The sequence below is a fragment of the Cibotium barometz genome, chromosome 13 (genome assembly GCF_041138505.1).
Source record: "Cibotium barometz isolate CiBa-2024 chromosome 13, ASM4113850v1, whole genome shotgun sequence".
Taxonomy (NCBI): Eukaryota; Viridiplantae; Streptophyta; class Polypodiopsida; order Cyatheales; family Cibotiaceae; genus Cibotium; species Cibotium barometz.
In genome coordinates this window covers 44,657,989-44,672,068 of record NC_141058.1, presented here as the reverse complement: position 1 = coordinate 44,672,068, position 14,080 = coordinate 44,657,989, and the positions used below count along the sequence as shown (strand labels likewise).

The 14,080-nt window shown below is 45.8% G+C and overlaps 1 protein-coding gene across 5 annotated transcripts in view; it reads left to right on the top strand.

Moving 5' to 3' along the window:
• The window catches only part of LOC147632723 (DEAD/DEAH box RNA helicase family protein), a 97,743-nt gene that overhangs the window by 16,832 nt on the left and 66,831 nt on the right, over positions 1-14,080 (top strand). For all 5 annotated transcript variants that reach the window (XM_086807551.1, XM_086807553.1, XM_086807550.1 and 2 more), the window contains one exon: positions 1,435-1,953. In XM_086807551.1, coding sequence (XP_086663677.1) covers positions 1,435-1,953 — 519 coding nt within the window. The remainder of the gene's footprint in view (positions 1-1,434; positions 1,954-14,080) is intronic.

Sequence of the window (14,080 nt, the reverse complement as noted above, 5' to 3'; positions counted from 1 at the left end):
CTCCCTGCATTGCAGTTTACTTATTCCAACATTCAGCAACGTTTTAATTCGGTATGCTTTGATGAGCCATGCCACCCAATGTTTAGTATTTACACATTACCCAAGAAAAACCTAAAACATGGCCGACCGCCCAAATTTTTAAGTTGCAAAAAAAGTCAAGTTAGCAAGGTGTTGCAAACGTGAAAATGTAGCAAACGTTTGCTAACCTATGCAAACGAGAATGTTTGCAACTATGGAGCTCATTCATGCAGACGCCGTTGAAGTCTCATTGGGACGCAGGATTGCGGATCTTGCGGTATCTGTAGGGTACGAAAGATCTTGGACTCTTTTACACGGGGGGGGGGGGGGGGGGGGGGGGGGGTTTGAGGGATGGCGTCAGACTCCAAGGTTGGAGTGACTTAGATTGGGGAGGAGATCCAGACACGAGGAGATCCACATCAGGCTACAGTTTTTCCCTTGGCTCAAGAGCGGTTTCATGGAGGAGTAAGAGGCAGCCAACTATTGCCTTGTCATCGACAAACGCGGAGTACGGGGCTGCTTGTGGTGCTGCTTGCGAGGTTGTGTGGTTGCAGAGGTTGCTTGGCGAGATTGGGTTTCCACTGAAGGAGCCTCTCGACTGCTGTCCAGCACCTGGCCGACTGCTCCCTGTGCTGGTCGTGGGCATTTATTGCTCCTGTCGGCTGTTTATTGCTGGCCGACCAGCAGCATGGGGCCATATATAATGGCCCCTTGCCCCCCACACTCTACACATCGTATTGCGGGATTTTCTTGTGTATATAGCAGAGTTGTACGCTTCTCTCTATCTCTCTCTCTCTCTCTCTCAGTTCTGTGTTTTTCTGCTGTGCACTTGCTCTTGGTGTTTTCAGATCTCGTCTTCATTTCCGCTGCATATTCTGACATGCCTGTCCGACGCCATGCCCATGTGACCAGTGGGATCATCCAGGCTGCCCATGGGCATGCCACCTTGCTTGTCATACTCTCTGCCCTTTGCCTTCAGCAGAAGCCCATCAGGGATGGATGGGTAAATTGCCCGTGACTCCCTATCCATGACGGTCGGCGGGGCCAATCTAGGCCACTTAATAGGGATAGACAGGCAATCTGGCTTACTGGATTCCCCACCCATGCGATTGTTGATGGGGGCAGGCGTCCAGACCATCCGATCAGGATGGGCCATTTGGTTGTCAGCAAGGGCCCTTCCAACTCTCTCCATCAGGGAATGTTGTGTAACCAGCCTCTGTGTACTTTATGATGGTGGTGGTGTTTGATTTTATGTAATGCTTTCCTTTTTTTTCCGCCCGGAAGGGTGTGTGTGTGTGTGTGTGTGTGTGCATACAAATGAAGTGTGTAAGGCAGCTACATCATGGTATTTTATGTGAATACAAGAACCTTATTTCAGCTCTAAGAAGATTTTAACTTGAGCATGCTCCCTTGCAGGTCTGTGCACTAGTGGGCTTCAAGTGTGTTCAGGATCTTTTAGATCATCATACTGCTGTTGCAGAGGCTAGCAAAGACCTGCAGATGAATACAGTTCTCTTGGAGCGTAACAATCTGAGTAATGCAAACCATACTTCCATGTTACGCAAGATTTCTCATCCAGCTATCATGTTTGGAAGCAGTGAGCGGATTGAGCTTTACGACTCTACAGACAAAGGGAAGGGTGTAGCAGCACAATTGCCTCCAAGTCTTTGTGATGGTGTTAACACTGATGATGCAGCTCCTATATCTCAATTACATGCAAATGTGAAAGAGGTTAAGGCAAAAGGTGGATCCATTGTGCAGAAATTAGAGCTTGGAAGAAGCCCAACTAGTCAAGGTAAAAAGGGAAAGAAAGCAACAAGAAGTGTTAGGCCTAGCGAAACTTATGAGAGCTGGCTGCTCAACAAACCCATAAGCTTGATGAACAGCCTTTCGCCCTACATGTGCTCAAGATTGGATGAGAATGGTTTCTACACGGTGAGTTTTTCTAGAGGCTTATCCCCTTGTGGTCATGTCTTTGCATGTAATTGGTATTTTCATTCAAGGAAGGTACATCAGTTGTGTAAAAGGCTTTCGTGTCCTTTTTTTTTTCCCTTACAAAAACAAGCATTTTAATTATAGGCAATACCTTTGCAGTGCTTGTTTTAACTGTGCTACCAGCCAAATAAGAAAGTAGGGAACAGCCTTACTGTGGCTGTTCCCATTTAGAATGGGGAGGTCATTTGGCAGACCCCAGTTTAGGGAACACTCACGGCCAGTCAAGGCAAGGCTTCCCCAGCAGAACAAACCCAATCCCCACAACCTCCCTCCCCCCCCCCGGCCGCCCCCCCCTCTGCCCGCACGTGCACACAGTCTCGTCATCCCTGGAGGGGCCTCTGTTTCCTGGAGTTTCTATTGGTGAACAGGACAGCGCACATTTTTCTTGGAGAATGCTTACCAGCTCGACGTCATGCTTATGTCTTGGAAAATTTCTGGATAGTGGTGGTGCAGGGCTCTGATTGGCCGATTAATCTGGGACGCAAGCCTCTAGGGATGACAGAGTAAAGAAACCTTGTAGCCACATTCAATAAAACATGCCGATTATGTGCAAAAGAAGTCTCTAGTGGTCGAATGTGTAAGCGTGTCCTGCTCTCTGAGGGATTGGACTACGATCTTTCATTTGCTTCCTGGTGGATGATGAGGCCCTTGATAACTTATAGAACAATGTAGTCTCATGAACTAAAGAGGATTTCGGACTATTGAGTATTTATAGGCTAGATAAAAGTTCAACTTGGGAGACGGTAAGCAATCTAAATAATACGTTCTTAATAAAATTTTTAAGGATTTAAATATTCCTTAGGGGGTGGAAGTGTTACATTATGCGAGCTAGAGGGCTAGACAGAGGGTGCCAGGTGGCTTGAAGGATTTGATTGAGGCCCACTATGAAGGCAAAGATCCCCAAGAGTAGAGGCTGGGTCTCATTTCTTTTGTGAACACGCGAATGGAAAGTGGTGTTCTTAGCAAGTTTTTAACAAGCCTTTGGAGAACGATTTGCGGATGTTGAAGTACATCTAAGGTGTTCAAGAGTTTGACATCATGGCCATGCAAGGCAAAACCTTGACTAGGCTTTGTAACTCAAATTGGAAAGATCTGGACTCAGTGCTATGAGTGATAGGGTAATGCTTTTCTTTGTGCCCATGTGTTTTGAATCAGCAGGGAGCAACTCATTGTGGCACTATCATCGATAAAACTTGCACCTTGCAATGATTTGTGGGTGAAACGTGAGGTGGATTTTAAGGACATGGGAGTGATGTTAGCTGTAGTGCAGCAACAAGAGCTGCATCATGATAACAAGAAGCCTTGCTTTCCATGTCGATGAGGATAGTTACTCTGCGAGGACAACTCTATAGTATGGTATTTTCTACCTGGTAATTCGATGTAGTCGTTTTTAATGAAGACCAAGGTTATCCATGACCAGTTATTGGCAATGGGTGTTGCCTTGTCCTCTGCTCAGTTGGCTGCACTTATCGTCACAAAGCTTCCTCCGAAGTACAACGTGGTTTCTCAGGCTTTGCGGTGCCAAGTCACAGTGGATTTTGATGACCTCAGGTCCCTTCTCTTGCCCGTCCTCGTTTCACAGGATAAGGTCAAGATATCTCTTACTGGTCAAGATTAGACACTTGCTACAGTGGAGAAGATAGGTCGAAGTCGTTGCTACTCTTGTGGGAAGAAAGAACATTTGTCTAAAGACTGCTTGTCCAAGAAGAAGGACAAGGGCAAGGGCAAGTCTTCATCCCAAAAGAAGGGCAAAGACAAGACACAGGACAATGATTTAGATGCTTCTAGTGACTCATCTAGGACTCCCAGGGTGCTTCTGGCTCGAGGACCGAGATGGTGTTCTTCTCTAGTTATACAGATAGTTTCCCCACATGTGCTTCTAGGTAGAGGAGGCTTGTGGGCAGGAGAGGGGGCTGTTAGCAGCTCCATTTTTTGGTGCATGGGAACCGTCAGTCAGAGTTCCAAGCATGGAAAATTTGGCAGGACAAGGTCAACTTTGGTAGGTATGGATTGATTTTGTTTCAACTTCATTGCTTGGTGTAGCAGAGACTTGGACAGGATGTGCTTCGAGTTCATTGTCTGAGGTTTTGGGACGTGATGTGTTCACAGTCCGTTGTTGGGAGATTATGGGCATGGTATGTCTGTTAGCTTATCATTCTATGTATACTTGGAGTTCACTGCACATTGGTGTGGGACTTTGGAGCCAAGCAGATTTCTTTGCTATTTAGGGTGGCATTTTGTTTCAAGGAGTAAGGTTGGCAGGTGCTCTTATTAGTACTGCACAATATTGGAGTGTCCATAGTTGCATCTTCATCAGCTTATCTTCTTTAGATGTTTGCACACTATGAACTACAGAGGGGCTGTTAGAATTTTGTGCATCTCAGTGTGTGGGATCCGGCCCTTTTATTGGCTACCATGTATTTTTCTCATGTTACTAGTTGTGGGCTGATTTAATGCTGTCGGTCAGCTTCATGATGCTAGTCGGCCAGCTACATGGCCTCCTTTATAAAGGCCTCCTCTCATCACTTGTTATCATCCATTTAATCCTCAAGCACATTGTAATGCCCATCTGCTGGCTGTCACCATTGTAAACCTCTTGCTCATCAATCAGGTGATCTTGTCTACATGTTGGGCGAGGGAGCTTGCTTGTACACACACACACACACACACTTTTTTTTTTTTAGTAAAACCAGTAATTGTTATATTTTCATAAAGTCAATATACAAGACATTAGACTCCAAAGGAGAGCCTAATGGAAGCACACAAGAAAGTTTACATAATCATATTCTCCAGAGTGGAGAATATCCAAAGATCAAAAGCACTCGAAGAAAAGCTGAATACAAGATGCATCCATGTCACCCTGAAGGCAAGCAGCATATACAGACTGTCGCAATGAGGCTCGGAAAGATTCATATGATTGGAGATTGTGCCTTCCCAAATATGCAAAATTGTGTTCACTCCAGATGGTCCATAGGGCCCAATATCTCACCCAAAATAGAAAAAGTGAGTATTGGGACAAAGTTCTGAGATGTCTGCCAAAGAGCCAGAAATGTTTCCCAAATCTATGAGTTGGGAAGCGAAGGCAAAGATAATCAGAAATACGCCTGAGGAGGATCCTAGAACAAGGACAATGCCAAAGCAAATGAGGAATTGTCTCTGAAAGAGCCATACATCTTAGACAGGTGGATGATGCAATATGGCGTCTTGCAAGTGTAACCCCCACTGACAATGTACCTGTCAAACATCTCCAGAGGAAAAGTCTTTGTTTCAAAGGCATTTTACTTTTCCATATCATTCGAATATTCTTCCTCCACCATGAAAGGGGTTTCCTTATATGCCATAAAGAATTGCCATATTGCTGGATCCATGGAGCAGGCTGAAGTAAATGATAGGCTTTAATGGAGGTTAGAGCGGGGAGAGGAACAGGATGAGTGCCTATAGTGGAGGAAAGCAGCTGCCAATCCATAAGCCGATCCATAGGAGCCATAGGAGGAACTGGTAGAAAAGGAAATAATAAATCAGCAATTTTCTTCCATATGGTCCTGTGATGCATTCCCAAAGGATAGGAAGCCATAGCCTGGGGAAAAGATAAAACATATCCCTGATCATCCACCACATCTTGTATATACCGAATTCCCAATTTAGAGAGGTTGTATGCTCGGATCGGTTCCTGTAAGGCAAGTGGAGTGTCAAAGATGGCACTCCAATGAATACTTTCCTGTCTCATGGAATTTGTCCCCGAGCAATTATTAGGAGCCCATTTAACTTTTGAAAGTAGCTGTTTCCAGTCCAAAATCAAAGCAGTAGAGAAAGGGCAGCCTGGTATCTTTCCTGCAAATCTCCCAATGACAACCTCCCAGGGATCAGTAGTCCATTGGCCATAAGCAGAAGTCCTCATATTAACACACATAGATGCAAGCATACATGTCCATGGCTGTTGTTGGCGGAAAAAAGTATGCAGCATAGTGATTTTCCTTGCAAGGACATGATACCGCACATTTAGAATATTTAGACCACCATGCATCCTTGGGGAGCACAACAATTCCATCTTCATCAGTCTTAATGCTTTCACTGCCGCTTTTGTTCTCCAGAGTATTTCCATGGCTTGTGACATAAAGGCTGAAATATCCCGAGAGGACCAATGTAACAATGGCAAATAAAATTGCACATATGACATTACAATAGACTGCACTATTCTGAGCCTGACATGAAGCGGCCAGGTAGATATCTTCCAGAAATCCAATTTATGTTGCAGTCTTTGTAAGACCCATTTGAGCTGCTGCTTCCTAGTAATATGCCATCCTATTGGATATCCCAAATGCCTGACTGCATCTTTTGAATTCACCACTTGCCCAGGCCAAAGGAGAGAATGCCAATCACATTGTTTGAGAGGAAGTAATTTAGATTTGTTTACACACACACACACACACACACACACAGCGCGTACACAGAGAAACATGAGAGAGAAGAAGTATGCTGAAAGTACTCTCAATGATAATGTCAAAGTGAAGTACAAAGTACTAATAAGCCTAGGCTTAAATATGCCCAACACACTAGAGTGTGTTCACACGGGAAAAAACCCCTCCCAGCATAGGGTAAAAAGTGTTTGTGTGTAAGATTGTTCACACCAAGACTTCTCGGAGGCCAAAGGCTAACAAACCCCCCTAAAGTGAATGGTGTGAACGTGTACAGGGTGTGGCAGACTACCCCGGTAGAGGTAATAAGTTTAAAGCTTTGCGGAAGGCTTCAAACTTCTCTCTCGAAAGAGACTTTGTAAACCCATTTGCCACATTGGCCTGTGTAGGCACGCAAGTCAAGGCTATCTCTCTTACATGGAGCCTCTCTCTGACATAATGATAATGCACCTCAATGTGCTTTGTTCGCGCATGACAAACTGGGTTCCGCGCCATTGCCAATGCACTCTGGTTGTTAGTGAAAATGGTGGTAGAAGACGACTGTCTAATACCAAGATCTATCCATAGACGACGGAGCCATACACACTCCATAGTAGCTACGAATGTTGCCCTGTACTCAGCCTCACAACTACAAGTGGTCACTGTCGGCTTCATGGCTTCTTGCTAAGCCATGAAATGCATGAACTTCCAAGAAGGAAAAGGTTACCACTGGTTGACACCCTAGTGTCATAATATCCTACCCAGTCACTATCAGTGTAGGCGGTCAAGCATAAAGAAGACACATTGCTATAAAACAATGCAAAGTCCTGAGTACCTTTAAGGTAACGAAAGACATGCTTCACTGCTTGCCATTGCCTTGTGACACTGCATACTGAATATCAAGACGAGATAAATATGGCATCCCCAGCTTGCTGATAAGTGGCAACATCGAATGGCTCGGAAGAGTCCTCAAGTGATAGTCGTAAGCCTGGTTCCATAGGAGTAGAAATAGGTTTGCAATCTGTCATTTGGAACCGTTCTAAGAGCTGCTCAATGTATCTTCTCTGAGATAGCATGATGCCCCCCTTTTTAGAATTTGTGCATCTCAGTGTTATATGGCTTTACCTTTTATTGGGTATTTTAGTTATTTCTCCTATTTTCAGGAAGTCGTGAGTAGTCGGCCAGCTCACTCCCTTCACTATAAACGGGGCCTCACATATTCACTTGATGTAATCCAATCCCAAGCACAAGTTCAACACTTTCTTGTTGGCTATTGCCATTGCAAAGCTTCATGCTATTATAAAAGGTGATCTTGTCCATAAGCTTTCTCCTTTGCTCCCTCTTCTCTCTCTTGTTTTGTCTATGCTTCCGCTTGTGCATACTCCAACATGGTATCAATCGCTTAGGATCCTGGCTGCCCTCATCTGTGATTCTGCTGCTCCTCTGTTGGCTGCGTTTCTGGCTCTTGAAGGCGGCTGTATCTCCCTCTCAATTGGCTACGTTTCTGGCTACTGAAGGCGGTTGTTTCTCCTTCCATCTATCGCGTTTTTTGGAGAGTGCTTGAGAGGAGTCTTGGAGTGCTGAGATTTGTGTACTTTGTTGCTCTGCGGATATGGCTCCCCCCATGTATGAACAAGGATGATGAGTTATGACAAGTTGGACGGAACCAACTATGGCCATTGGAAGTTGAATATGTAGATCTGGTTCATCCACAAGGGTTTGTAGGAGATTGTTTAGGGCACTGAGAAGAAGCCCGAGCATTCTCAGAACTCTAGGAGGTGGACCCAAGATCAAGAGGACGAATTCTTTGCAGACTGGGAGAATCGTGATTCGAAGACGCATTCAGTGCTTGTGTGGACCATCACAAAGGAGGTCTCACCGGCTGTGCAAACTCTTACTAGTGCTTATCAGGTATGGTTCAAATCGGAGGATCTCTTTGCTCAAGATTCGTCGATGAGGACAGTTACTTTGCAAGGGCAACTGTACGGTTTATTATTTCCTGTTGGCAGTTCTATGCAATCGTTCCTCATGAAGGCCAAGGTTATCCATGGCCAGTTACTAGCAATGGGTGCTACTTTGTCCTCTGCTCAGTCGGCTGCACTTATCCTCACCAAGCTTCCCCCGGAGTATGATGTGGTTTCTTGAGCTTTGGGGTGCCAGGTCAGTTGGATTTTGATGATCTTAGCTCCCTTCTCTTGGAAGAAGAGTCCGTCCTCGTTTTCAGGGTAAGATGAAGGTGCCTCTCAACAATTCTCTGATCAGGCACTTAGTTCAGTTCAAAAGAAAGGTTGGAGTCGTTGCTTCTCATGTGGGAAGAGAGGACATCTGTCCAAGGATTGTGTGTCCAAGAAGAAGGACAAGACTAAGGATCTCAGAAGAAGGGTAAAGACATGACACAACAATGATGCATATACTTCCAGTAACACATCTAGGGCTCCTAGGGCACTTTCGGCTCGGGAGGACCAAGATGGTATACTTCTCTAGTATACATGCAGTTTCCGCCATGTAGTGTATGGAAATTGTGAGTTGTAGTTTCAAGCATTAAAAATTTGGCAAGACATAGTCATCTTTGGTGTAGCAGAGATTATGAACTGGATTTGTTTTGAGTTCATTGTTCGAGGCTTTTGGGATGTGATGTGTTCACCGTCCACTGTTGGGGATTATGGGTGTGGTGTGTCCAACAGCTCATCATCTTATTCTTGGAGTTCATTGCACGCGTGTGGGAATTTGGAGCCAAGCAAAGTTCCTTGCTATTTGTGGTAGCATTTTTGTTTGGAGGAAAAAGGTTGGCGGGTGCTCTCTCTGAGGTGATTCCGGTATCTGCAGTATTGGAGGGTCCATGGTTGCATCTTCATTAGCTTATTGTAAACCGGCCTTCAGAAAACAAAGGGCGGTGGAACAAACATTTGCACATAAAACACTTCAACACCATTGAGGACCTATAAAAGGGAAACAAACAGGGGGAGCTAGAGTGCTCCTGCAAAAAGTACACGGACACCGATTGGCCCCAAATCGCAGTGGCGCCCCTTGCGGTATTTCTTTAATTGAATTTAAGAGCTTTGATTACAATATAAGGCTGGTAATTCAACCGTCCCAGTAGAACTCCTGAAGCCTGCAAAGAACCTGCATCTGGCTTCTTTTCCACACGGCATCCACAAACAAGTCCAGCCATTGTTCATATCGAAAGACTCTTCACATTGAGTCTGCATACAGAAGCTTTCTCCCATGATCAAGGCTGCCACAACCATCCATAGCCTCTCACACTATAAACAGCATCACACCCTGACACATCCAGTGCTCCTGCATCACAACACAGACTCCCAAACTGTCTCTCAAAAGAGAACTCGCATCACAGCACAGCATACAATACAGTTGACACACCTGTACAAACCCTCTCTACCTTCCAAGTGGTACTATCCATCTCTGTCATGGATTCCCTGACCCCTGTCTTATCAGTAGCAAGGCTATACCAAACATGTGTCCACTCCTGTACTTTCTGCCTGCATGTGACCTATCTCCTAGAGAAACCCAAATACATGTCTCCTCGAGAAACCTACAACCTGTTTCCACATGAAACCCTTAGGCCTGTTTCCCTTTGACACTTATGTCCTGTTTCCCATACATCTAGTTACCTGTTCCCTCATGAAACATCTGGCAACATAGAGATTCCCATACTGTAGGTCCCACTGTTCCTTTCTAGCAGGAAGAAAACAATCTGCTCCATGAGCACGCGGCCATGCGAGCTTGCATCACTCCCATGCCAAGAAACATAACCAAAAGACCTGTACTTGAAGTCAAAAACCCAAGCACACATAGCTGAATTTGCAGCCACACAAAAACAGCTCGTAAACTGTCCCAAAACAGTCATGTACCAAAGCTTAGAGAAGCTGAAAGTTCCATCAGTTGAACGCCATCGACATGATGTCTATGTTCATGGAAAACCAACCTCTGTCCACCTTTGTATCAAGAGAAACCAGCCCCTTTCCATTCAGGAGAAGAGCACGCAACCCTGAGCGCTTGCAGTCTAGCCCTCCTGTGCACCAAGCGAGAGAGAGAGAGAGAGAAGAACATGGGCCACAGCTTCAGCCCACGTGCATCCTCCATGCAGCCGACTAGGCCCTGCAGTCCAGCCCCTTGCGCATAGAGAAGAACATGCGCTGCTCTGTCCAGCGCTGCCTGTACACGCCTGCAGCAGAACTGTCCAGCGCCAGATTCTGTCCTGTCCGTACAGCTGTCCGTACAGTCGTACAAATCAGCATGTACTCCCCTGTGTGCAGCCAACATGTACCTTCAGTTCTACGCAGCCACTCCAAAAAGCACATGCGCCTCCTCTAGGGAAAGGCGCCTCTTTTGCCTTGTAGCCCTCCTTTTACCCCAAAAAGCACACGTGGCCCCAAATATAGCATAAGGGCCACGTTTCTTTAATGAAGGGCTTAATAAATGATTTTAAAGGTTTTTAAACCTTCAAAGCTAAAATTCCTTAGTCCCCTTTCACACATGGGGTTATCCACACATGGGCTTCCATCTTCACTCCCACCTGATGCCATTTCACACTGTCCACCATGTCCCCGTGCACATCTGCATCTTGTCCACAGAAAAACACAGGGTCGTAACATACCCCCCTCTTGAAAAATGGCAAACGTCCTCGATTGCACTCAATGGCACAGTAAAGCATCTCATGAGCAAAGACACCCCATATGGCAAAAACAATGGCCTTCCAATGCATCTGGATGATAGAACAATCATCCTGCACAATAAGCCACACTGTCCTCTTGCTTGTTCCTTCAGAACCTACAGCAAAAGTCTAAAACCAAATGGAAACACGTTAACTGTGTTAGCCAAAAACAAAACCATGCATCATTCTACATATGGCACACATATGCATGACACACATATGCATTCGCAAACAATATGCTCCTCAAAATGCTCTACCTACTCCAAAGTAACAGTCTAAGGGCTGCTCGCAAGCCTTACGCCCATGGGCATCCCGCAGGACCCACGACTGAAGGTAAAACATGAGCATATGAAAGCACTCAATGCATCCAAACACTACATCCACTAAGTACTTTCCCACATATGTTTCATGGCCATCCCGCAGGAGTCACACCCATGAACATAATAAAGCACTTGATGTATCATACCAACATACATGCAGCACATGACACAATGCAGAGTATTTCCCAATGTATTCTCAATGGTACCAGGATCCAATGGCACCAGAATACAAAAATACCTCTACCTCAAAAAGTGAATGCATACATGCACAAACAGAGTTCGATCCATATTTCCATGAACCAAACCAACTCTAGGACTGCTCGCAAGACTTATGTCCTCCATAGAGTTATTCATAGTTGTAGTTTTAGTCCAAGGTGCGGCCGACTGTACCCATACTCAACCACCATCTCCTGTGACTAGTACACAATATCATAGAAGTCCCATAAGCAGATGTACTGTCAGCCTCAGTACCTTCGGGTGAATACAAAGATGTCACCAAGCGACTCCTAGATAACAACTGAGCCTGTCTGTAACAACAAGGGAGCGGAGGTGCTACCCCCCTCTTGAGCATCAGGCAATGCTCCAGACCTATGCTCTGCTGAACCTGAATGAGCCGTAACAAGAGTCGACTCCAACTCAAAGGCATCAAGATAAAGCTGCAAATCCTGAGGTGAATCTGCTAAGTCACCCTCCTCCATCCACTTCGCATCCATCAGTGAACCTCCTCCATCCACTTCGTATCCATCAGTGAACAGCTCTTGAACTTCACAGGATAGCGACGGAAACTTTACCCTGTACCTAATGTGCCAGTATATGCTCAGGAATAAGAACCTCGTCAAGTTCCTCCACTTCCATCTGAGCCTCATCTGATACATCCTCAGGCACCCAAAACCTGCTTGCACTCCACCCAAGTGGTAAGCACAAGTCCTCGATGAAGCATAGTAGATCACCACTGCTGAACATAGAAAGAAACTGTCTTCCGAACCCATGAAGCCTCTATGAAGATACCACCAGTGACCAACTGTCGAAAGCCATAGCCTTCAACGCATCTCTTGCACCATAACACTTCAACTGCTTCTTGTTCCTGGCTGACTACTTCTTGTCCTTGGTGTCTTTTCTCCTGAGCTTCATCTTCAGCTTTTGCTCTTCACCTCATATAGGCAAAGACACAAAATCCTGTACTGTGTTCTGCACTTCCTTTTCACTTTCCTCATGTTGAAGCTTTTGATGTGACTCTCATGAGACAACCACGAGCTCACCCCCTTAGGAAAGTTGGCGATTGTCCCGACCAAAGCAACCATGGACTCGCCTCCTTGAGAAAGTCGACGATGTGTCCCGGCAAACGGAACCTTGTAAACCGGCCTTCAGAAAACAAAGGGCGGTGGAACAAACATTTGCACATAAAACACTTCAACACCATTGAGGACCTATAAAAGGGAAACAAACAGGGGGAGCTAGAGTGCTCCTGCAAAAAGTACACGGACACCGATTGGCCCCAAATCGCAGTGGCGCCCCTTGCGGTATTTCTTTAATTGAATTTAAGAGCTTTGATTACAATATAAGGCTGGTAATTCAACCGTCCCAGTAGAACTCCTGAAGCCTGCAAAGAACCTGCATCTGGCTTCTTTTCCACACGGCATCCACAAACAAGTCCAGCCATTGTTCATATCGAAAGACTCTTCACATTGAGTCTGCATACAGAAGCTTTCTCCCATGATCAAGGCTGCCACAACCATCCATAGCCTCTCACACTATAAACAGCATCACACCCTGACACATCCAGTGCTCCTGCATCACAACACAGACTCCCAAACTGTCTCTCAAAAGAGAACTCGCATCACAGCACAGCATACAATACAGTTGACACACCTGTACAAACCCTCTCTACCTTCCAAGTGGTACTATCCATCTCTGTCATGGATTCCCTGACCCCTGTCTTATCAGTAGCAAGGCTATACCAAACATGTGTCCACTCCTGTACTTTCTGCCTGCATGTGACCTATCTCCTAGAGAAACCCAAATACATGTCTCCTCGAGAAACCTACAACCTGTTTCCACATGAAACCCTTAGGCCTGTTTCCCTTTGACACTTATGTCCTGTTTCCCATACATCTAGTTACCTGTTCCCTCATGAAACATCTGGCAACATAGAGATTCCCATACTGTAGGTCCCACTGTTCCTTTCTAGCAGGAAGAAAACAATCTGCTCCATGAGCACGCGGCCATGCGAGCTTGCATCACTCCCATGCCAAGAAACATAACCAAAAGACCTGTACTTGAAGTCAAAAACCCAAGCACACATAGCTGAATTTGCAGCCACACAAAAACAGCTCGTAAACTGTCCCAAAACAGTCATGTACCAAAGCTTAGAGAAGCTGAAAGTTCCATCAGTTGAACGCCATCGACATGATGTCTATGTTCATGGAAAACCAACCTCTGTCCACCTTTGTATCAAGAGAAACCAGCCCCTTTCCATTCAGGAGAAGAGCACGCAACCCTGAGCGCTTGCAGTCTAGCCCTCCTGTGCACCAAGCGAGAGAGAGAGAGAGAGAAGAACATGGGCCACAGCTTCAGCCCACGTGCATCCTCCATGCAGCCGACTAGGCCCTGCAGTCCAGCCCCTTGCGCATAGAGAAGAACATGCGCTGCTCTGTCCAGCGCTGCCTGTACACGCCTGC